The following is a 23,609-nucleotide window of genomic DNA, read 5'->3' as shown; positions in this document are numbered from 1 at the left end:
AAAGCGTGAGACGTGAACAGATGAGAAAGTTTATGGGCGCCTTGTTGAAATAATTCCTTAATATTTTATAATGCAATCAAATAAAATATTTACATACATATTCATGGTTTCGTAATCTAGTGCCCATTTGTTGGTCGAATCAATACAAATAATTACGAAAAAAGACTATATTGCGTTTAGTATAAACTATTGCTTATATAAGCCATAGAGAAGGTGTCGAGTATATCAGCACTGGAAATATTAAATCTTCTTTACTCTTATATCAGCAGTTCCATTTAAACAAACATGACTCGTTTGTAACAATGTTCCGGAATGTATCAAATAATAAGACAATAAGTTTATCATAAGATACCAATAGTGTTGTATTACAAGTTATATATATGAGATGTCACGAGTCGTCATATTATAACCTATTTTATTTGAAACAATATCATGATATTTGTAAGTAAGCGAGCCTTTGGTTAGAAAATTAACATTGTCTTCCCCTGATTATTTGGATTAAAGTAATCATAATAAAACAGAAACAAATAAGATTATGTATACATGCACATGTATTTAAAAATGATTGCTTCATAAGTAAGTAAGACATTAGGCCAGGTGTGATGAAGGCAATGTACATGCTAGGTGCGGTGTTAACAGTACAGTTAATTACCTGATACGATTCATCAGCCTTCATGTAGGTGTTGTTCAGCGGCGTGATAGTCACGATGCACTTTACTGTTCTGTTCTTGATCAACATGTGTACTGTAATATTAATTATATATTATTCTTTTTAATCAATATTATTCTTCAGTAAGCCGGTGAAGTGTATGTAACACTCAACATGGACCTTGTGGTATACATATCATCTCTTAACATTGACAACTCTAACTGTAGAACTTTAAAACAGATAACATATAGGCGTAAAAAAGATGAAAAATTATATGTATTTGAACTTTAGTAGGCAATAAGCAGGTAACTGAATATTCGAATACCCAGCTTATAACTTCCTCCGAACTTTACCGTCATTTTTAAATCAGTAGTGCTAAAATGTAAATCCCTAGAATAAAAGGATAATCTGAAAAGACAAACAGTCCAGAAAATATGTAAATATTGCGAAACTATTTCAATTTATCTTATATCTGTAGAAGAGCCTTTCTTTTTATGAAACTGATGCGCGCATCTCTGAATTAAGACATGCATCCGATATTTGTTCGAAATGATACTAGCCCTAATTGGAATGTGTATCTGTAGCCCTGCATCAGAATATCACTGCGGTGGTGGTGTGTTAGCTTATTGATATTCGCACTCGGGACTTGCCCATTCGGCGAGTGCTCCAATAAGATTGTTAGTAATTTAAGTTTTTTGGAGCAGTAAGAGCCTCCTTGGTTCTTTTACGTGCACCAGTGTAGAACACTGCCACACGGAATCAACATTTCACGTCCCTCCCGGAAGACGATAAGTATTTTAGTGGTGTGGTGGGGAATCGAACCTGCGACCCCTGGATTGACAGTCAAGTGTTGCCACTTGACCACGGTTCCACCATATCACTGCGGTACTACAGAGCTAGCACTATATTACCCAGGTGAAGCAAAATATATGAGCAAAAGTTTAAACATATTGTTCAAGTTTTAACATCAATATCGGTATAACAATAAGATACAATTTACAGAATGTAGAAGTGTGGAAGATATATAAAAGTGTAATAAAACATTTCAGACGGAATAGCACTTGTGTATGCAGTTTAAGATATATCTTGTAACCTGGCAGTGTCAGGTCCGTTCACCTACCGTATTTGCATCTTCTTATGGCACTGACGTGGCAGTTTCCGGTCCGTTAACTTCCGTATTTGTGTCTTCTTATGGCACTGACGTGTCAGTTTCCGGTTCCGTTAACTTCCTTATTTAAGTCTTCTTATGGCACTGACCTGGCAGTTCCCGGTCCGTTAATTTTTGTATTTAAGTCTTCTTATGGCACTGACCTGGCAGTTTACGCTTCGTTTACATACAGTATTTATGTCTTCTAATGGCACTTACCTGGAATTTTCCGGTCCTATCACCTACAGTATTTATGTCTTCTAATAGCACTTACTTTGCAGTTTCCGGTTCGATCAACTACAGTATTTATGTCTTCTAATGGCACTGACCTGGCAGTTTACGGTCCGTTTACATACAGTATATATGTCTTCTAATGACACTTACCTGGCAGTTTCCGGTCCGTTCAATTACGGTATTTTTGTCTTCTTATGGCAATTACCTGACTGTTTCCGGTCCGTTCACCTTTCGTATTTCTGTCTTCTAATGGCACTGACCTGGCAGTTTCCGGTCAGCTTACCTACAGTCTTTATGTCTTCTTATGGCACGTGCCAGGCAGTTTCCGATCCGTTCACCTTTCGTATTTCTGTCTTCTTATGATACTTACCTGGTAGTTCCTGGTCCGTTTACTTACAGTATTTGTGTCTTCTCATGGCACTGACCTGGCAGTTTCCGGTCCGTTAACCTTTCGTATATCCGTCTTCTTATGGCACTTACATGGCAGGTTCCGGTCCGTTTACCCACAGAAGTTGTATATTCTTATTACACTGACCTGGCAGTGTCCGGTCCGTTCACCTTTCGTATTTGTGTCTTTGTAATAGCACTGACCAGGCATTTTCCGGTCCGTTCACCTTTCTTATTTATGTCTTCTAATGGCACTTGCAACTGCGTCGGTTGGTACAATATATTCAAGTAAAGTACTTATAACGATTGTGTCGGTGATAAAGAGGCAATCAGCAACTATGGGACCAAGAAAAAACAACTACCTCTTTATCCTGTTTTGACGTTCGCTTAATTTTGACAAGTGCCTGCAAAATTGTATATAATTACTAATTACAAATATGGGTCGCAATACAAATTATAGTGCACGTGTAGTGGGGTGTAGTATCTAGCTCACCGGAGTATAGGCTGTCATATGCATTTGGTCGATTTAAGAGGGCCTTATTCTCTATGAGCAGGGCCGCACAAGAGAGTACCTGTGTTAGACTAACAAACTTCTTAATCGTAACGGACAAGACAGAAAATCTGGAGAGTCGAATTTGAGTTGTTTACATATCAGAGAGGAGAATATATCCCGAATCCAACTAAACACGCCCCATTGCTTTACATGGACTTTTCTATTACTTCTAAGCTGTATGAATGCGTTCCCAAAATACTACTTCAGTTTTCCGAGAAATGTCACTTATTTCATATAAAACCAGGATGCAAATTAGCGAATGGATAACTTTTTGAGTCGAATTAACGGTACCTTTAGACGGATTCAGTTAGGCTTAACACGCTGGCATTCGTGAGAGGTGGCAGTCCAAATGACAGTTCCTTCATTACGACCAGCAATATGCGTCCTCTGTTTGGTTCAACGTCAGAACCATTCTATGTATTGGATTGATTGGAAATAATAAACCGTAAACAGTTAATCTATATTACACGTTGATGTTGGAGTCAAACAAATAGCAACAAAAACATTAACTGTGTCATGTGCTGAAGCGTTCGAGTCATATAAATATTTTTGATATTTGTTTGGTCTCAATTCTAGCTCAAAATCAATCTTGTACAACTACGCCGAACAAAGGTTAAATGTATCAGCTCAAAAACCTAACCAGAGCTACCAGGCTGAATAAAGTATACATAAGTGTAAAGCGACATTGACCGTTTGTCTTTCGGCCTCCGATGTTTGTTTTGTTCCTTATATGTGTATCTAAATGATATCTGATTGAATCAAGGATATACATGCAGTCAATCCGCAAGCCGATGTCCTTGACCATGCGTGGTTTTGTGAGAAGGCTCCGAATGAAACTGACAACTTTCCGGATTTATTTTAATTGTCAATGATCAAGATCAATTGTTTGTTTCGATTCAACAGGAAGAGATGGCAATCATGACTTCAAGTACCATGTGTTTGATCCGGGAGTTCAAGTGTTTTGAAAGTGTATGTAGTGTACTGCGTGGCAAACTTTTAACATTGTCGTAACGGACATTTACATGACGGTCATGGAGAAACAGCTCTTTGTACTTGCTGCCGTTTTATTAAGTTTAGCTGCAGGTACAGTGGAGATTTTAAATATTTATCATTACAAATGTGTTGTACATGTAGTTTTTGATAGAAATATGTATCTTTGTATACTTTTATGACATTTGATGAGTATTTTTTTCAAAACTTTGCTGATTTACAAGTCGTAAATACTATAACTTACTATTACTATTACGCTAATTTGGTAGTTACAAGGCTGCATAATGCCATATGAAATAAATGGAAATGGTTAACCATTACCTTATTGCCGTACATTTATATAGCAACGGGCTTTTTTAACTTACTTAGTCAATAGTGATGGAAGTTCCGTAGTTATTCTATAGGTCAATATTTTAAGCATAAATACTAGGCCTCTTCCTTTACTATGTAAGGGAAGTTACAGTGTTATGTTTACATTCTTATTAGTATCTATAATGGAAATAACAATTTTATCTTCTGGTCGGTGGCTATATTATTGACGGAAACCATGTGGACAAAGGAGGGTAAAAAAGCTTGAACTTTCTTTATTTATATTAAACTTTTCCATGGCGTGCGTGTCCTCAAATATGTGGGAAACATTGGAAAAGCTCCAGTAGTCCTCGCCCTACCAAGTATTAACAAGTTGTTGGTCATTATTTCAGCCTCTGGTGTGGACGAGTGCCAGTCATGTATTGACCAGGTCCATCAGATGCAGACTGGAGTGGCGTCTTTGCGGAATGCAAAAGTAAGTACATTTTTGTTAAGTTTGACAATTGTTAATATTCAAATTTAATTTACCTCGCTCACTTTTGATTCAAATAACGACATCCAAAAAATGGTATCGCAGCATTCACAACAATGGCGACATGCACAAGAATGCCACAATTACTGTGAAGGTCGCGATTGCTGAGGATATTTGATTGTGAATGTTCTGAATATTGTGAAAGTCGCGAATGTTGTGAATGTCCCGACTGTTTTGTATGTCAACAATCGATTGTCTCAAATCTTTTTAAACCTATATTCAAATTTCGAGTTTTTTTATGTTGAGCCAATTTGACACACTAAGATTATCATGCTACCCATATAACAGACTGTCTCGGATTTCAAACTACCTAAAATAGCGTTGACTCTTACGCTTCTAACGAGCGCAGTCAATTTTTTGGAAATTAAAGGTAGAATTGAATAACATAATGCCCTTGTTTTGTATGTACAGCTCCGCGAGATAGTGACTAGATCTTCCGCACGGAGCATATGTGCTGCAATTGGCCAGTGTCCGGAAGATGGTGATAATACCGACATGCAGGAGGAGTTCTACCCCGCTGTCGACAACGGCCTCGTTGGTAGGAAAACGCAATATCATGAATATGTCTAATCTTTCAGACTTGTTTTTAAACCTTTAAATACCATGTTTCTATTTTTTCCAATTAATTCTTTTTCCTGATATACGAGCATAATTAATGAGCGCATGTGAGTTTGTTTGCGGTCACCGAGTTGTTTCTTCCGAGTACTCAACACAAGACAACAATATTGTGTATTATCGTGCCAAGAAGAGTGATTAGATTTATGACAAAATCACTTGTTTCTCAACAGTTGTAATATAAAGAAATAAACTTTATACTGTATGAAGCACCAATGTTTCCTCTAAAAAAGGAGATTGCGTACTATAGCTTTGTTTGACTAACATGAATTTCAACACTGCGTTTAGTTCCTTGTACATTTCTAGATGTCACGGCCCTGCACACGAACTCCATTTGCCACATCTGCCGCGTGACCTTTAACTTCCTCCACAATTTCCTCTCCAACAAACACTGGCAGGTGAGTAGCATTAGTAAACATGAATAAATCTAAATCGTACGCACCAGTTTGTATGTACATAAAGTGTAAAATTATGACCATGTTTCCTTCTTCAACCACGTGCCTTCCCCCAGACTGTGTTGCTGCGACTGTTGAAGCTTGGGTGCCACTACATACCGTTGTTCTCCGCCACGTGTACGAATCTCGTCGACCAGTGGGGCGGGATGATCATCCACCTCCTCGTCAACTATCTCAACCCCCGCATGTGCCACGACCTGCTCCACATCTGCCCTAACGCTACAGCAGGTCAGTGCATGTCGAAATATATTCTTAATAGTAATGTCTTTAAGCTATGAAACTTAAAACCCGGAGGCGGAAAGAACATTCCACGGCTTAATTTTAAATGTTTTTAAATGTGATTCGCTTTCCATTGCGACCTCAGTTAAATAAGCTTTAAACGAAATATGATTTAAATCATTAGTGTATGTATACCAGTCTCCCTTTTCAATAACACGTATATACAAATTATCGCGCCTCCGGAACAGTTCAAGGCTATCATTAGTTTAACTGGCTTCATGAATGCATCTATATTTTCTTCCTGCCAGTTTCTGAGGCTGCGCTTGCGGTTGACGACTGCCGGATGTGTGAGTTTGGTCAGGGGCTGGTGTACGACACCGTTAACGACCCAAGTCTCCACGTCAGGTTGGACAACCTCGCCAGGGAGATCTGTATCGCCGACGGTGACCAGATGGATGACGGGGTCGGGCAACGGTTTCTTCTTAAATTATAGTGCAATTCTTGTTTTTGAATAGCTTGAGGAAAAGAGTTTTTTGTTTATGGTGTCCGTCTCTCTCCAATAGATCGTTTGTTCAACCCCACTTGACAACAATACTAGTTCTGGTTTCAACTCAGGATGGTGAATGTTATCAGAAATCCGTCTTCACGATACAAAATAATTAATATAAACTTAAACTAAACATACGCATACTTTCACTGTCAATTATGTCTTGTTTAAATACTTTCATAAAACTACCATGTAAAGTTCTTTATATATAATTGATTCCAGTGTGTGTTTGTAACCTCACAACTCTCCGAGGCATTGAAGCAGGTCGCTGCGGACCTAAAACAGTCCACAGCCCTGAAGACTTTCTGTCAGGTAACAGTTTCCAGTTGTGCGACGTCTGGCTGTAGTTTATCTGTGTATCTGTTATCCGTAGCTTCATCTTAGTCACATTATACGGTTGTTTATGTAAGAAAACACGAATAATCTAATGAATTTCTATGTTTTGCAGACAGAAAACATTTGCCCCGCTGGCTTGAAGACGATTCTTGACAACTAATCAAGATCTATCGCTGGGATTCCACATAATTCAAATGTTTCTGCAATGAACTGATTATAACATTAACTGTGCTGCTTGGAGTGTTGACCTTCCAAAGAACGATTGGTAATAAATTAAAATAAATAAGTGTACTTTTATTTTGCGTTGTATGCATTATTTGCATCCGTATTTCGTACCCTTCAACTACATCTTCATATCACAGGCTACAAGCAAATTTCGTGGTCCTAGGTTAACCGTGATAAAAGTATTTGGACAATTGTGGTGTTGAACATAGCCTTTGACCTAATGAGTTCCAAGAATATCGGGATAATCTACTGGTTGAGGACGACATACCAGTACAGCTTCATGGCCCTATGTAAAACTGCTTTTAATTTATTTCACTGAAAAATATTTACAAACAACATTGACCTTGACCCGATAACCTTAAAAACTATAGGGGTCAGTGATTCTTCATGGTCCAAGGAGGCCAAGCTGTTGTCTAGTTATAAGTCTAAAGACATTCTCTTCAAAGATGAACATCATTCATTGAAGGGTTATGTATATCCATGTCTAATTTTTGGCAATATTTGGGAACGTAACCTATTAAACAATTCACTTGAAAATGTCTAGCGATTCAAAAGTCCCCTTTCGGTTGTGTTGTCATAGCAACATAATTTTAACATGATGTGCATAATTTCCGTGTGGCCTCTTACCACTAGAATACAACAGTCCAAATAAGTGGCACACTTTGAAAAATTTCATTAATTATAAAACGTTTGTGAAGAAAGTTATACAGTTGGCCTTCTTCGTATATACCAAGTTTCATGAATGCATCTTTTATTTTCTTTGTTTTATGCAAAGATCCAGTATAAAACGTGACATTTTCAGTATTTTTGTTGCCAAAAAAATCAATCCTGAACAAAAAAATACGGTGGGTCCAGGGCAAAGCCGTGGCTATGGGTCCAGGGTGCTTGGGGCGCCCATAATCTCCTGAGAATTATGGATTTCAAATGGCTGGAAACGCCTTGAGAATAAATTGGCATTGAAATAAGAATCTAGCCTAACTCGATGATATGTTGTACCATAATTTGATAAAGGCTCCTTAATGTTAAATGCCTAATGTCTTTTAATTAACACATGCCAGTAAATCAAAGCATGGTTATACCAACTCAGACTATAGACTACCTTCAATATTTACAGGTTTTAAAGCTGAATTATTCGGGGGGGGGGGAGGTTAAACGGTTGAACATACTGGATGGACGTGATCTACTTTTGTGTTTACAGTTCCATCGCATTGTTACTCGAACACCAGATATGGTCACTTTACAGAATACACAGTAGTTAGTTGAACCAATTTTATTTTTCCTTTAAGAATCGTAACTGTTAATCTTAGTTGTATAATGTTTAGTGCACAAGTGAAGCTTTCTCCCAATATATATTGTGTTGGGATCAGTGATATCTTGCGTGCAATTTGGGAGACTCAGAATTGGTCAATCGACTATAGAATATATATTGATATATTGAGGTGGTTGAACCTTGTGTCAATTTCGTCAGAATAGAACGATTAGATCGACGGGGATCTGATCATTTCCTAACCTCTCAATCAGCGGCACTACAGGGAGATGGAGAGATGATGCTTCTTAATTTACTTTCATCGGTTGCTCGTCGTCTGCTTCGGCTTCGGTGATATCAATCCGTAAAGACGCCAGCTCCGCCGTCGTGTCGGTCGCTAAAGCGCTCCTTGTGCTCTCAGCGTTAGGAAGCAGTGGATGGAGCACGACTCACATACGAAGTCGACCTCAATCAATCCCTTTTCATCTTGGCGTACAGACATTTGGAGATTCCTGTGTTGCCACATCCACTGATATTGCTAACCCTTCCACTCATTAGATTCTACCGCTTGGTGATAGTTGTGTACACGACTCGAACATGCTACATGTAAGCATATACCGTGTAGTTGTAGCCATGGTTGCAATAAATGCAGTAACATCAAAATTGTGCAGTGCATATGTATATAGAAGACTGGAGTGACTCGAATTACTATAAACAGTACGACAAATAAATTACATTGCTTTGACATTCCAACAAACGATTATATCAATACGATTAAATGTTAATTAGTCACTTACTCTGTTTCTAATTTCATTTCATAGATTTAACTTCATTTTTTATACTTACAGTTTACTTTTATTTGTCAGCTCAAGTGTTAATATTTTCCACATTTATATCTTAATCTAATACACAATGCAAATAGCAAAATAAGACACTCACATCAAAACAATAAATCATGTTTGAAATATATTGGTCAACGGTTACGATAAGACTTATTGACTAAGATCGGGCGGTCGCGAAATGACTATAATTCGATTGGCGATCTCCGTAAGCGAAATAAAAAGTTTAAACGCTGAAAAACCTTTGTTAGTTTAAGATCAGGAAATTTCTCGCTAAAAAAGGTTGTGGAATCAAACTTTTCGTTGGCCTTCGAGAAATTATGTGTGTTAAATAAGAGGAGTTTGGTCATAAAACCTTCTCAACTGACTATCAGGAATATCCGGCATATGCCGGAACACTTTCACCATGAAAAAATGACATGAAATATCTTCTAATGGCTTTCTATTCACATACCAAATATTATGAACAACAGGTATCGTTCGAGTTGATCATGATCATGTCAAAATGGTGTTTTCATTATTTGTGTTGCCAATGCAATTTCAATTTCGCACGACAAACATACGTACATAATAAAGTAATGACCCTTTCTCAACATCCTAATTTTATAAATGAAAGAAAGCTTTAAAACTTTCAGAGATAACCAAGATCCTGTCGACGAGTTTCCACTATTTTGTTGCCATAGCAACCACAATTTCCATACAACAAAAAAATGCAAAAGTTCCTTATGGCGTTATATCAACAAATCGACCTTATAGAATGTATCCTTTATACTTCATCAGTTAAATCAAGATCAAAATAAAAGGTGATCACTTCAAGTTCTTTCGTTGCCAACGCAATCACACAATTAGTCCGACAAAAAAATAGTGCGACTGACGTACACAATATTCTTATGGCCTTTTAACCAACACGCCATGTTCCATACGAAAAAACCGACGGACGGTTAAACGGACTGAGGATAACCCTACATTTATATCTCTTATTAATCGGAAATAGGAATAGGTGCTGAAATGACAAAAGAATCATTAATTAGTATCTCTTTGGAAGACAATAATTGTAGAAATTCAAATGGAGCACTCTTCTCACATAGTAAACTTTTGCCCCGAAAACTTACAACTAAGTAAAATGTAATGAACATCAAATAGGTATCAAAGAGAACAGAATTATATTTTTAATTTTATTTAATAGATTTAGACGATATATGGCAGGAATTATAGCACTAATAGTGATAGGATTGTATACTTTTTCAAAGTTGGAAAAGTCTACAGAATAAATGCATGTATTATCATTCGATTACAGGTGACATAACCATTATTGTATTTTCTGAGAAAAAAACACATTCAAACTTATCAAATATGTGTTATTGATCATGTTATCTTTTATCAAAACAATACCTTTAATAGCATATTCACTTTATACGTATTGCAATACTGGTAGTTGTCTTACGACATCATGGTACACAGTAGCAACTACATGTATACCACATGTTCCAGCCTAGATGTAACAACATTAGTTAATGATTGTCACCACGAATCACAACTCACATAATCATACTTAAGTAAGATGTACAGTATACATAATGTGTGTTCTATCACAAACCAAGCACCAAATTATTAAGACTAATTAGTTACAGACCATGTTTGGTACATGTCCACAATGGCTGGTACATGTGCCCATATATATATATATATATATATATATATATATATATATATATATATATATATATATATATATATATATATATATATATATAGTTTACATGGGTGGATAGATGACTAGTACTCTAGACATTCACAACATCCTTCATAAAATCAAAGGCAAACAGAAATAAACATTTAGCAATAAACACATCATTTCTATATTTGTAACTTCTCTTTCAAATGTCCTCTTAACATAACATTTGAAAATTTTAATAATCTTTTCTGCCATGATGCATTACCGGGGTATGTTGAGCATACAAAAGGGCTTCCCATTTACTGTAGGGCCACGACCGCACGAATACTGAAATCAACGAGACATGCAATTAAAAGAGATGAAGAAAAAATCCTTATTAAGATTTCAATTTGTCTATGAAATCATGTTACAGAACAAAGATAAATGCCAACTGATAAAAGTTCATAAAATCACAGAGCATGTTTATATGGATGCTAACACTTGTCCTTTGTCCTCAGTCGTCCAAAGGGCATCACTCAACAATTAATTTAACCAGTGATTGACCTTTGTGCAAAAAGCAAACTGTCACTGTTGAAAGTGTACTAATTGTCATGTGAATAAACAGTTATAGCAACATTCATTGTCAATTATGCCACCATTTCCATAAATGGCAAAACCAGACATATATAAAAGCATGAGCCACCCTCAATTCAATTGTTGTCAATTTGAACTAAAAGTGAACATACGCAATAACCACATGCACATACACTTAAAAATTACCACAATATAGGTTATTAAAATAGGGAAGAAATCAACATCTTTTTTTAAAACATTTTGCAATCATAAGTAGGAGTACCTCTTGCCAGCGTGCATAAGGTCAAATGCCTCATTGATATCGGAGAGGGGCATGTTGTGAGTGACAAACTCGTCGACCATGACCTCCTTCTTCAGATAGCGTTCCACCAACACAGGGACACTCTCAACACTCTTCCAACCTGGCCAAGTACAAGCAAGAAAACGTAATATATATGTAGGATTAATATCTTGTGTCATGATTAAGTCCAGTAGCACTTACACAATCTTTTTTCAATGTTCAATAGTTTTTATAGTTACGAGTCTCAATCAAAACTTGAATACTAATTATTTTAATTATATAATACAAAGCTCATAGTAACCTTTCTATGATTAAATCACAGCCAGACATATTTAAAAGATTTTCAAGATAATGAAAACATATTCAAAATGATGGTTCATGCAAATGCTGAAAGAACGTAGCACATATCATATTCATAAGATACGCATCATTTTCTGAAAACCATCTTTTTTAATTTCTATAATCATTACGTCGCTGATGGCTTAGAATTTTCAATCATGACATAACATCTCCTTTTGAAAACATAAGCTAGGGAATTTAACCATATATGGATATGGTATTTTTTAAGAGAAATCAGTGGAGCTCCATATGATAAGGTTAACTCCACAAAGGCCTATTATTAAAGAAACAATTTAAATGGAATCCTTGCAACAAACATACTGATTTATTTCTCTGAGAACTGCAGATTCCACAAAGAACCCAATATGAACTTGATATTATTTTCAAAGAAACCAAGATGTCTGAAAATCAGATAAAACTAACCCCCAAAAGCTGTTCCCTTCCATGTTCTTCCTGTGACAAGCTGGAATGGGCGTGTCGCGATCTCCTGACCTGCTGCAGCCACTCCGATGATTGTGGACACTCCCCATCCCTTGTGACACGACTCGAGTGCTGCTCTCTATACCAGCAAAAAAATGGCATTTTCATTTTCAGGACAATCACAACAAAGAAGTGCTGCATTATACCTGATTGGAGATTGACAGTATACATTTACTGTATTAAACTCTTCTGAGCTATATCTAAATCATAGAGTTTAATGGTATTGATCTAATATTTACTTACCTTCTTTAACTAAAATTATTACATCTGCAAAAGCCCTAAGCATAAACCACGTGATACAAGTGAGAAACATCAAAAAAAGATTAATTGAAGGCCAAACAAAATAATATACATGGTTCCGTACACCTGACCAACCCCAAATATTAACCGCCAACCCTACTTACTGCTGCGAGTACCAGTACCAATCTACTGATTTTTTTAAGTTGAACTAATAAAATATAATATGGCAGCCTCAAAGATGGCTTTATGTCTTCTGGCTGTAGTTTCAAAAATGTTTCCATCTGGAAACTTCACCAGAAATGGGATCATACCCCCATATCACAACTTTCATCAATCTACAAGCAATAATTGGCAAAAAAGTGCTGCTTTTGTGAAAAACCTAACTTTTTACTAGAACAAGAGCTGTCGTAAGACAGCGTGCTCGCCTACGCCGCTTTTGACTTAGACGTGAATACAATAATGATGTGATATGTGCCTGTTATTCAATACCAACCCTTTGGTGCTTAAAAATCCAAGTATATCTTTGTCATTTCGTCATTACTTACAATACCTCTAAAACATGTATAAAACTTACTTTTAGTCCTGTCAAACGTATAAACACATTATTTGTAAAACTAACAACACATGATCTTAAGCAAACATAGAAGTTTTTTAATTAAGCCACTGTTTTGTTTTCAATGAATAAGATCTGCTATAATATTGCAAAATTATGAAGGTTCATTCTGGCTGTTTTAAAAATCATGTTAATTGCTTAAGCAGTTCTGAAGAAATTATATTTTCAAGTTCAAAGAAAGCACAATAATAGGCCATTTAAGCATAACATGCATTGTTTATTTTACTTTAAGTACTTGTAGAGTAGAATATATAAATATCATCACCTAAAATAGAATGATTTCAAGTCCGTGCAAAACTAGTTAAATTGTAGCGTCAGAATTTTCTTACTGTTTAGTCGTAAAGTTTGCCTTCAAAATATTCCTTGTGAACATTAACTGACACATTAAAAATATAACTTAAATCTAAGCTTTAAGCTGCACTTTCACAGATTGAGCGTTTTGACAACTTTTTTTATATTTTTTGTCTTGGAATGAGCCAGTTTTTGCGTAGATGTCTTGAAACCAATAATACAAGACTGCTGACAAAAGAATCAGATCACAGATTTTCATATTTAGGTTGGAAAAATAATGTTTTCAGGCTGAAAAGCATTAATAACGCTTTAGGAAAAAGGAAATTTTCAGCATTTTTCCAAACAACTGAAATCTGTTCTATTGCGAGTTATCTTATATGACTGAATTGGCATTGATACCAAACCCAGCCGATTCTGAGACAAAAACGTCAAAACTTTCAATCTGTGAGAGTTTGAATTTCCATACCATGGTGGCGACATTGCCAATGCATTCAAAGGTGTAGTCACAACCCCCTCCCGTAATTTCCACCATCACACTCTGGATAGGCTTGTCATGCTCCTTGGGGTTCACAAACTCTGTACACCCAAACTTCTTAGCTGAAAGAGTCAACTTAGTTTACACCCACGAGCGTCTGAACATCATTTCTTGACAAGTTTGTTCTATAAAACAACTTACATATTTCTAATATAAATTCAGATAAGTCCATTTATGAACGTTTATAGTCTTAAAACAAATTTTATTAGACATGCAAACCAAAGCTCGACATTATTCAAAACTTTAAATAAGATTTCTATCATAACTTGTGTATCCTAATCACTAAATGACTGTAAAATCAAACTCCTTATACCAATTTCAAACTTGTCCTTGTTGATGTCGACTCCTATGATCCTCTTAGCTCCTGCAGCTCGGCATCCCATGACAACTGCCAGCCCCACAGCCCCCAAACCCCACACAGCACAAGTGGAACCCTCCTCAACCTAAATGGATGGAAGTTCTCAAAATATCTCATATTGGCAAACAATGAAGATTCCATAGCTTGTTAAATATTACTTAGTTCTTATCACAGAATCAAGTGCTACTCAAAGATTCAATTCATGCTAAGAACTACATTGTACCACACAACTAATTTTACCCATTATTGAAACAACTTCTACATAATAGGTGTTATACACTTAGATATAAAATTAACGCACCTTGGCAGTATTGAGTGCAGCTCCATAGCCGGTAGAAATACCGCAGCCTAGCAGACACACCTTCTCCAAAGGGGCTGCTGGGTTCACCTGTATAACATATATGAAATGTACATCTACAGCTGTTGTCATCAGCATATTTATATTTTTTACAATGGTGTTTTTTTTTTATGAACATCTTTAGCAATAGATATACGTGGTGCACAACGGCATGCTGACATAATATCACAAAGAAAGCGTATTTGACATAAAAGTCAACAAGGGCATCACAAGCAGACCCAAAGTTGTTACCAGTCTTATGGATCCACAATTAAATCAAAAATAAAATGTATTGTAAGCACGATTAAATCTGTCCATTATCCCAAAACACAACGATGAAGGCTGTGCCTGAAAATAAACTTCCTACAAATCTATGTAATAAGACCTTTTTTATTCTGTCAGTAAACATTAACACAACCTAGTGTTCAATCATGAATTTCCAAACAATTAGCATTACTGACCTTGCATACAGAGATATCAGCGACAACAGTGTACTCGCTGAAAGAGCTACATCCCATGAAGTGGTACACTGTCTGGCCCTTGCAGGTGAATCGTGACGTGCCATTTGGCATCACCCCACGACCCTGAGTCTCCCTGGTGCACATCAGGGAATTAATTAGTCAAACATACTTATGTTCTCTTAAAAGAGACAAGCTATATTTACAAAGATCTGCAACATCTCATATAATTGCAATGTTTGAAAGACTTCATTCATTCTGACATACTCACTGACCTGCTTAGACCCTGTACATGTACATCTTTATGACATACAAGCATGTAACTTGATGGCATTAAAGATTAACTCATACCTTTCAAAGTGCTCATAGCACATATCAAATTGGAATGTTTGACTTTTAAATATTGCAGATAACAGATTTAGTCCAGAGCTATCACAGATGTTAAGAGTGTAGCCTGCATATGCAATTCTTTTGGAGCTTCATGTGACATTTCAGACCATTTTTTACTAAGTGTAAAGTTTTAACTATTGTTAGACTGAGTGAAATGTCAAACAAATCACCAGTGCAGATCTTCCTGTGCCGAGCAATGTTCCTATGAGGTTTCATGAGTGTAGGTGCTATACTTCTTGTTTTAAATGTGACACAATTTATTCATGACAGGACACACTGGTATAAAAATGCAATTTAAGTGTACATCCTCAAATATATCTGAAACAGACAAAAACATTGAACTGGTTCATGCTTGTTACCGGATTTTACTGCAGAGGTTGGTCTTGGTGCTCTTACAGAAGACACACTCCTTACACTGGGGAATGTACAGAGGAATCACATGGTCTCCTGTAATACACAACACACATCTACCACAGTAAATAACATGCTTAACAGACTGCTGCAGGCAAATAGTTTCATGAATGCAATGATTTTAAGTTTGTTATCATAAAATACTAAAGATTGAATTTATAAAAGAAATTGCCTGTTGTGTAAAGTTATCACTTGACTTCCAGTAACATTTCACTCATCTATTTAATAGCTTGTCTGCATGGTCTAATAATGAATATTATTGTTTTATAGTAGAGTAGTCTTTATTTATAACTATATGATTCAGCTACTGTTACAGCTTGTAAAATGAACAAATATCCTAAATAGAGAGATGTCTTACCCGGAGCAACTGCAGTGACGCCCTCACCAACACTCTCAACAATGCCACCACCCTCGTGACCCAGAATCACGGGGAACTTTCCCTCCGAATCAAAACCATCCAGGGTGTAGGCATCTGTGTGACACACACCCGTGTGGGTCAGCTGTCAGAGAAAATAGGGTCTTTTACACAATAGTATAATGCTAGTATAGAAAAAAAAATTGTTATGTCATGAGTCCTGATGTGATGTTAAGGAAAGAGTAACATTTCACATTTTTTCTCAACCTGATAACATAAACTTTGTTTTCTTCTTGGTAATGTTATATCTTCCAGCAGACTCATTTTTACTGACAACGTCACAATTTGTGACAAATATATTTACATGCAAAACGCTTCCAGTACATGTTAATTATAAAAATCAATTTTAAATTTGCATCCATGCAATGTCCGTCTTTGCATTCATGTAACAGAAAAACAGCTCTACATACATAAAAGTGAATAACTTTAGCTAGTCGCAGCTACAGTGTTTATTATAACATTAATTAGTGTAATTGGGGCAAGGCCCATTGAATTGCAAAAAATGCAACACAATATTTTGAAAAGCCGGTGACTATTAAAAATATTTTAGTTATGGGACTAAATATAAGGTTGCAAGATACAACTTTTTTTTATTGAATTACACATGAGATCTACAGAAATTTAGAACAAAATAATGGAAAAAAGATATAATAACTAGATAGTTGTTGGGTTCTTTTCAACAAAAAGCTGATGTCTCCCCATCTCCTCCAATCATAATAAGATAAACATTTATGGCGAGTTATTCCAAAATCCTATAAGCTGTTCAAGAGAAATGGAGCAGATAGGGATGTAGTCAAATGACCTTTGACCTGTAAGTCTAACCTTGACCTTACATTGACATGGTTGTATCATGCACTTTGCACATTGTCTCAATATGGTAAACATTTGTGGTATCGGGTATGCTATTTCAAAATCCTTAAAGTGGTTCAAGAGATTGACCATTGACCTAATTTTAGTGTGACCTTGACCTGAACCAAGCTGGGTTTTTTAATATGCTCAAGGCATATTATTACAATATGGTGAAAATTTGTGGTAAGTAATTTCGAAACTTCTCAAGCTGTTCAGTAGATATGTACCAGACACAAAATAGAGTAATAATTTTGCCAAATGACCTCTGATCTATAAGTATGACTTTGACTTTGAACCAAGCTGATCTCTTACATGCCCTCCTCACATCGTCTCAATATGGTGAGCATTTGTGGGGAGTTATTTCAAAATCCTTCAAAAGGTTCAAGTGATATGGCACATACACAAAATGTAGTTATATGACATTTGACCTGTAAAGTGTGACATTGACCTTAAACCAAGCGAGATGTAACATGCACTTCACAAAATGTCTCAATAAGTTTAACTTTTGGGGTGAGTTATTTCAAAATCATTTCAAGAGATGAAGCAGACAAGAAATCTAGTCATATGACCTTTGACTTGTTAATGTGACCTTGAACTTAGCTGATTGTAACATGTGCTTTGCACATCATCAAGTTATTTCAAAATCCTTTATGCAATTCAAGAAATATGGAGCAGATATGAAATGAAGTCATATGACCTTTGACTTCTTAGTGTGACCTTGACCTTAAGCTCAGCTGATTGTAACCTGCATTCTGCACATTGTCTCAGAAACATTACTGCTTTATGTGGTTTTGCCATTTAAAAGAAACATGCAGTTTTATATGTTTTTTTCAATAGATAAAGACCAAATAGCTCCTTATACTAAAACCACTGTGATTGCCCAGACAGACAGAAGGACAGAAAACTGGAATAAAAGCAATATGTCTCTCTAACAGACATACATTTTACTACCACCTATGTGCAGAATTTGTATTTTCGGAGATATACATCTGTCCCAATTTTGGCAACATTTGAGGTAGAGAAAAAAAAATGCCCTTGAAAAGATTTTGTACCTTTATCCTGACTTCATGGGCCTCAGGTGGTGCCACCTCCACAGTCTCGATGGACAGAGGTTTCTTCGCCTCCCAGGCAACTGCAGCTTTGCATGTGATTGGCTGGTAAGAAATACTGCATTCATGTATACATTTTATGAGCAATGTTAAATTTAGGCAATGCATGGAGTATTATCTAAGTAAGATACCTGCATACTTTATGACTACATTGTACAAATTCATGTACATGAGTTATATTACATGGTATACATGTACATGCACATGTAGCTCTGCTCATTCATCTATTTTTAAGCCTTTTATTGGCAGGAATATCTGATGCTCCATCTCTTTTCAGGGGTGTCTTGGAGAAATTTGATTTGTCCTTTTGGCATGTAGCCCCTTTTCCAAAAATAGGCTTAAAGCATGGTTAGGTGAGCTACATGTAGGGCTATAATAAGTCTTGTATGGTTATTATTTCTACCATACTGATGCTGTAAACAGGATATTTGTTAATTTCAGTGTAAGATCCTTTTTTATTCACGAGTGTCATAGAACATAATTATAGTTTTTCAATGTTCATAAGCGACATACAATATGATCAAACACTGAAATCAACAAATTTTCTGATTCTTTTATGCTTATTTTTAGTATTTTAATTTATTTTTCAAAGTACTCCCTTTTAAAGGTGCTTTCTACTGGTGGGACGCCTCTCATGCAAAATTATAGCTGATGAAGTAGTGTCAATGTTCTATTTTGTTTGTGGAGAATAGTACTCGGATATTTTTTTAACTAATGCATCTATGTTCCACAGCAGAATCTGCAGAATCACTTCACCTGCCAGGGGCGTAGCTTCCTATAGGCCGTGTAGGCCACGGCCTACACATTTCCCCAAAAAGTCGAAAAAATAAAAATGCCAAAAAATGCAATAAAATTGGAGGGGGAGGGGGGTAGGGGTAAATGTGAACAACAGAAACAAGATTTGCCAAGAAAAAACTGTGCTTGATTTGTCGGAAGCTACACGTATGGGGTGATTTATAGTCTATACATGCCAAGGAAGAGTTCGAACGTCTGGAGCCCGCATATTGTTAAGGTTGGACCGGCCGCGTATTGTAAAATTCCGTCTTTAAACATTACAAGCAATGTTTGGTGGGCTCTTTTTCTTTGAAAGTAAGGATCGGTAAAGAAAAAATCGATACATATTGTCCAGATTTTTTTAAATAATTGTGCTTTGTGCAAAGTAAAATATACCATTGCCCGGACACACCGTAAATAACAGCAATTTCATGGCGGACCTTTGCACAAAATGACCTGTCTTAGCAAATCATCTGGACAACGCACACTATAACAGTTAATACACTTCACCAGAAATCCAAAATGAATTAATTGGCATTTGCGCAAGTCAGGTGAAGAAACAACTTTTGGACGACTGTCGGTCGTGCCCCTATTATGCCATTATGGTTGATGAAGCAACATGTTCAGGACATACGCTTCCTGTTTGATTATTCTGCTAAATGGTTGTTCTCATTCCAGGACGAGCTGTCACACGATGTTGCTACCCAAGAGGAAATGAACCAGCGCACTAAGCTCCGCACTCTGTGTGAAACACGTTGGTCCAGTCGGGCAGACACTCTTGAAACTTTCAAGAATGCATTTCCTGTAGTGATTCACGCATTGCAGACATTACAATCTGATGGCGACGAAAAAGCAGGGCAATATCTCTCAAATTTCTAACTGCGCTCCTTGTGGCGGAACACATTCTGAGTAGCACCGTCCCCCTGACAAATCTACAAAAGCAGGACAACGATTGTTGCATGGTATGAGTGAATCACGCGTAATTATAAAGCTGTGCAACGATGAAAGGGCTGACCAGTATGTGTGTGATGCTCTATACGACAATGCAGTAAATGCTAGCCCTTTTGACTTTTGACATTCAACCATCAATGCTGAGAAGAGCTGGTCGACACCAGAACAGAGCTAAACCTGATGTCCAAAAGGTGTCCGATTATTACACGGTCACTTTGTATAATGTTTCCTGGACCATTTAGTTCAGGAAATCGCATTTTTGGTAATGGAGATCGTTACTGTGCGCAACACTAATTGCCTTCTAAACTGGCTGACTTGCGGGATAATATGCTGCCGCCAATATATGCCGACTTTGCCCCCGGCCCTCCTCAAACATAGGAGACATTCATGTTGGAAATTGCTAGATGGAGAGTTAGATGGAGTATGACAGACATTAAGGCTTCAAGACTCCAAGACACCCTTCAACTGACGTACAAGGACTTGTATCCTTGCATTTGTACCATCATCGGGGTCCTTTTGACCATGCCACCGACCTCGGCTCCATGTAAAAGGTCATTTCACTCTTGCGCACAGTGGTCAGAAATTGGCTCAGTGTGAGCATTATTTGATAAGCTCATAGAGAGCTGAATTTTCTACCTTCTGTACCCTGTGCGGTAAGTGATTAACGTGAGCCTCATAGAAATGCAAGAAACTTTTTTTCTAAATTCAGGTTGGATTATTGTTACTTTGACATTGACTTGAAACGGATTCATATGTTGAAAATTTATGTCGCTAGTTTTTCCTCTTGTCTTTTATTTCCAATAATCACTGATCGATATTTCATTAATTTCAAAAACAATTATAAGGAATAAAGGGTTAAAGCATATTGATTAACATAACGGCATAGCATATATTTAATTCATCAATATAATTATGTTAATGCAGAAAAAAAAACTCAAGTGGAAAATAGCCAGCAATTAGTGTATGAATTAACAATATAAAATCAACGTTCAGTTGCTGCCAATTTATTCAAGTCACGAGACTTAAATCTAAGTAATATTTTATGATATATATGGTATATGAAACATGCGCAGATTTACCAAAATACGCCAAAACGCACCTCTGACAATCTAGGATAAAATCATTTTCTTGGGGAGCATGCCCCCAGACCCCTAGAATTCGGCCTACACATTGATTCCATCCAAGCTACGCCCCTGCCTGCTAGTTTCTAAGGATGTTATTTGATGTTATTTCTGTATTTGGTGCTTTATCTGTATAGTTTGATTTATAACTATAGCTATAGGGTCAAGAAATGTTCATGGAAATGTTTGTTTTTACTCTTACGTAACAGTGCATTAGTGATAAGAAATTTAATTAAGGCAGTCCCCCACTTTTTTTAAATAATTCATTATTCACTTGTAGTTGGATAAACAATGGCTTTGATCAAAAACGTATTAACAAAAATATCGTTTTCAATTCAAAATCCGCATCACTTTAGTGGTGACATGGCAATGACCGTGATTCAAATCATTACCTTTGTACATGTGCTACAAAGTGAACCTCAAAGATAAATTAAGGAAATGTAGAATATAACTTAAAAATAACATTTCAAAACATTTCTTGACAAATTCATCCCTGCTAAACATTTAAACCAAACGTGCTCATGAAATGACAACAGTGAATGACGCATGACAATAAGTATTTACACCTATATTTACTATAATAAAAGAAATTTCTTCCAATACCACCTTTCCCGTAGTCGCCATATTTTGACCTTTGATCTTCGCCGTGTGCAAAATGGTCCGGTATCAATTGTGTGATACGTCGTAACCGGATAATAAATTGTCGGTATCCCGGTATCGATAGATTGGGTGCAACTTATACGCAATTGACGTCTTTGACTTTTAATAAATTATAAACCAGTAAAGTGATTTTGATTCAGAGTGGATATTTATGCGGTACATTAATTTCATTTATAACATAACTTACTGCGCAGGAGCACAGGCATCTGGATCATTGTTTGTCACTTAAATGTTGTTTAAAACCATTTTGGGTACATACAATGAGATAAACAACACATCTGAAGATATTTAGTGTCTTTGATATACAAAAAAGAAACAAGGTATGTAACTCAAACTTACCAGATTTCACGGTAGAGTCCAGTTTTATGCAAATTTCTCAACCAACATAAAAACAATCCATTTTTAAATAAGTGACATGGAAAGAAGAGTCAATTACCTTTAAAATGGTGTGCGATATGTTGGTATATCTATAATGTCTTAGACAAACAAGCATAATTAAATGTCCAATTATCGTGTTTTTCTTTAGTCGGAAAGAGTACAGCAAATTCAAATCTTCAATTTTCCCCGTGTAAACAGTACTAATGACAGTCCTACTGAAGTTATTTTATGCTTCAGTGTACAGATAAATTAATTCCATTCCTTAATATCACCATAAGACTAACACCACAGTTTAAGAAACAACCGTATCAGTCTTCAAATTAAATCCTCTTTAAATTTCGTAGGCAGCCTGCCATTTACCGACAAGCGCCCAGATGATGCCATTGACATGTACATTTAACATCTTTGTACCGGCTTGAATGTGAGCCACACACGCTTGGATGGGTCAAATACTCTTCTTTGGAGGTTGATCAGAAACATCTGAGCGCTGTCATGAAAATGTCAGCCTCAAACAAGATTTTAAAGTGGATTTAATTTGAAGACTAATACGGTTGTTTCTTAAACTGTGGTGTTAGTCTTATGGTGATATTAAGTAATGGAATTAATTTATCTGTACACTGAAACATAAAATAACTTCATTAGGACTGTCATTAGTACTGTTTACACGGGGAAAATTGAAGATTTGAATTTGCTGTACTCTTTCCGACTAAAGAAAAACACGAAAATTGGACATTTAATTATGCTTGTTTGTCTAAAGACATTATAGATACACTAACATATCGCACACCATTTTAAAGGTAATTGACTCTTCTTTCCATGTCACTTATTTAAAAATGGATTATTTATATGTTGGTTGGGAAATTTGAATAAAACTGGACTCTACCGTGAAATCTGGTAAGTTTGAGTTACATACCTTGTTTCTTTTTTGTATATCAAAGACACTTAATATCTTCAGATGTGTTGTTTATCACATTGTATGTACCCAAAATGGTTTTAAACAACATTTAAGTGACAAACAATGATCCAGATGCCTGTGCGCAGGAGTGATATAACCCCATGCAATATTGTTCATATATAACTAGTGTAATA

At 36.3% G+C, this 23,609-nt stretch overlaps 2 protein-coding genes across 4 annotated transcripts; one reads left to right on the top strand and one right to left on the bottom strand.

The window, feature by feature from the left end:
- Positions 1-3,914: 3,914 nt before the first annotated feature.
- LOC128209763 (uncharacterized) lies at positions 3,915-7,270 on the top strand. Its single transcript, XM_052913965.1, has 8 exons — positions 3,915-4,053; positions 4,662-4,744; positions 5,213-5,339; positions 5,723-5,814; positions 5,928-6,099; positions 6,399-6,553; positions 6,860-6,949; positions 7,086-7,270. The coding sequence occupies exons 1-8, from the start codon at positions 3,993-3,995 to the stop codon at positions 7,131-7,133; spliced, it is 828 nt and encodes a 275-aa protein (XP_052769925.1). The 5' UTR covers positions 3,915-3,992; the 3' UTR covers positions 7,134-7,270.
- A 3,174-nt stretch (positions 7,271-10,444) lies between these two features.
- Positions 10,445-22,196, bottom strand: LOC128209748 (alcohol dehydrogenase class-3-like). Of its 3 annotated transcripts, none has more exons than XM_052913952.1 (11): positions 22,089-22,196; positions 18,580-18,681; positions 16,622-16,763; positions 16,212-16,299; positions 15,466-15,598; positions 14,969-15,055; positions 14,623-14,752; positions 14,241-14,371; positions 12,574-12,709; positions 11,794-11,932; positions 10,445-11,285 (listed from the first exon to the last, which is right to left on the bottom strand). In XM_052913952.1, exons 1-11 carry the CDS (start codon positions 22,104-22,106, stop codon positions 11,258-11,260), a joined length of 1,134 nt encoding a protein of 377 aa, XP_052769912.1. In that variant the 5' UTR covers positions 22,107-22,196; the 3' UTR covers positions 10,445-11,257. The 3 variants fall into 3 exon arrangements, with proteins under 3 accessions (XP_052769912.1, XP_052769894.1, XP_052769903.1); XM_052913934.1 differs by having other exon boundaries at positions 22,059-22,121; XM_052913943.1 differs by having other exon boundaries at positions 22,086-22,121.
- Positions 22,197-23,609: the final 1,413 nt, after the last annotated feature.

Source organism: Mya arenaria, chromosome 2 (genome assembly GCF_026914265.1).
Source record: "Mya arenaria isolate MELC-2E11 chromosome 2, ASM2691426v1".
Taxonomy (NCBI): Eukaryota; Metazoa; Mollusca; class Bivalvia; order Myida; family Myidae; genus Mya; species Mya arenaria.
This window is presented reverse-complemented; position numbering and strand designations above follow the sequence as displayed.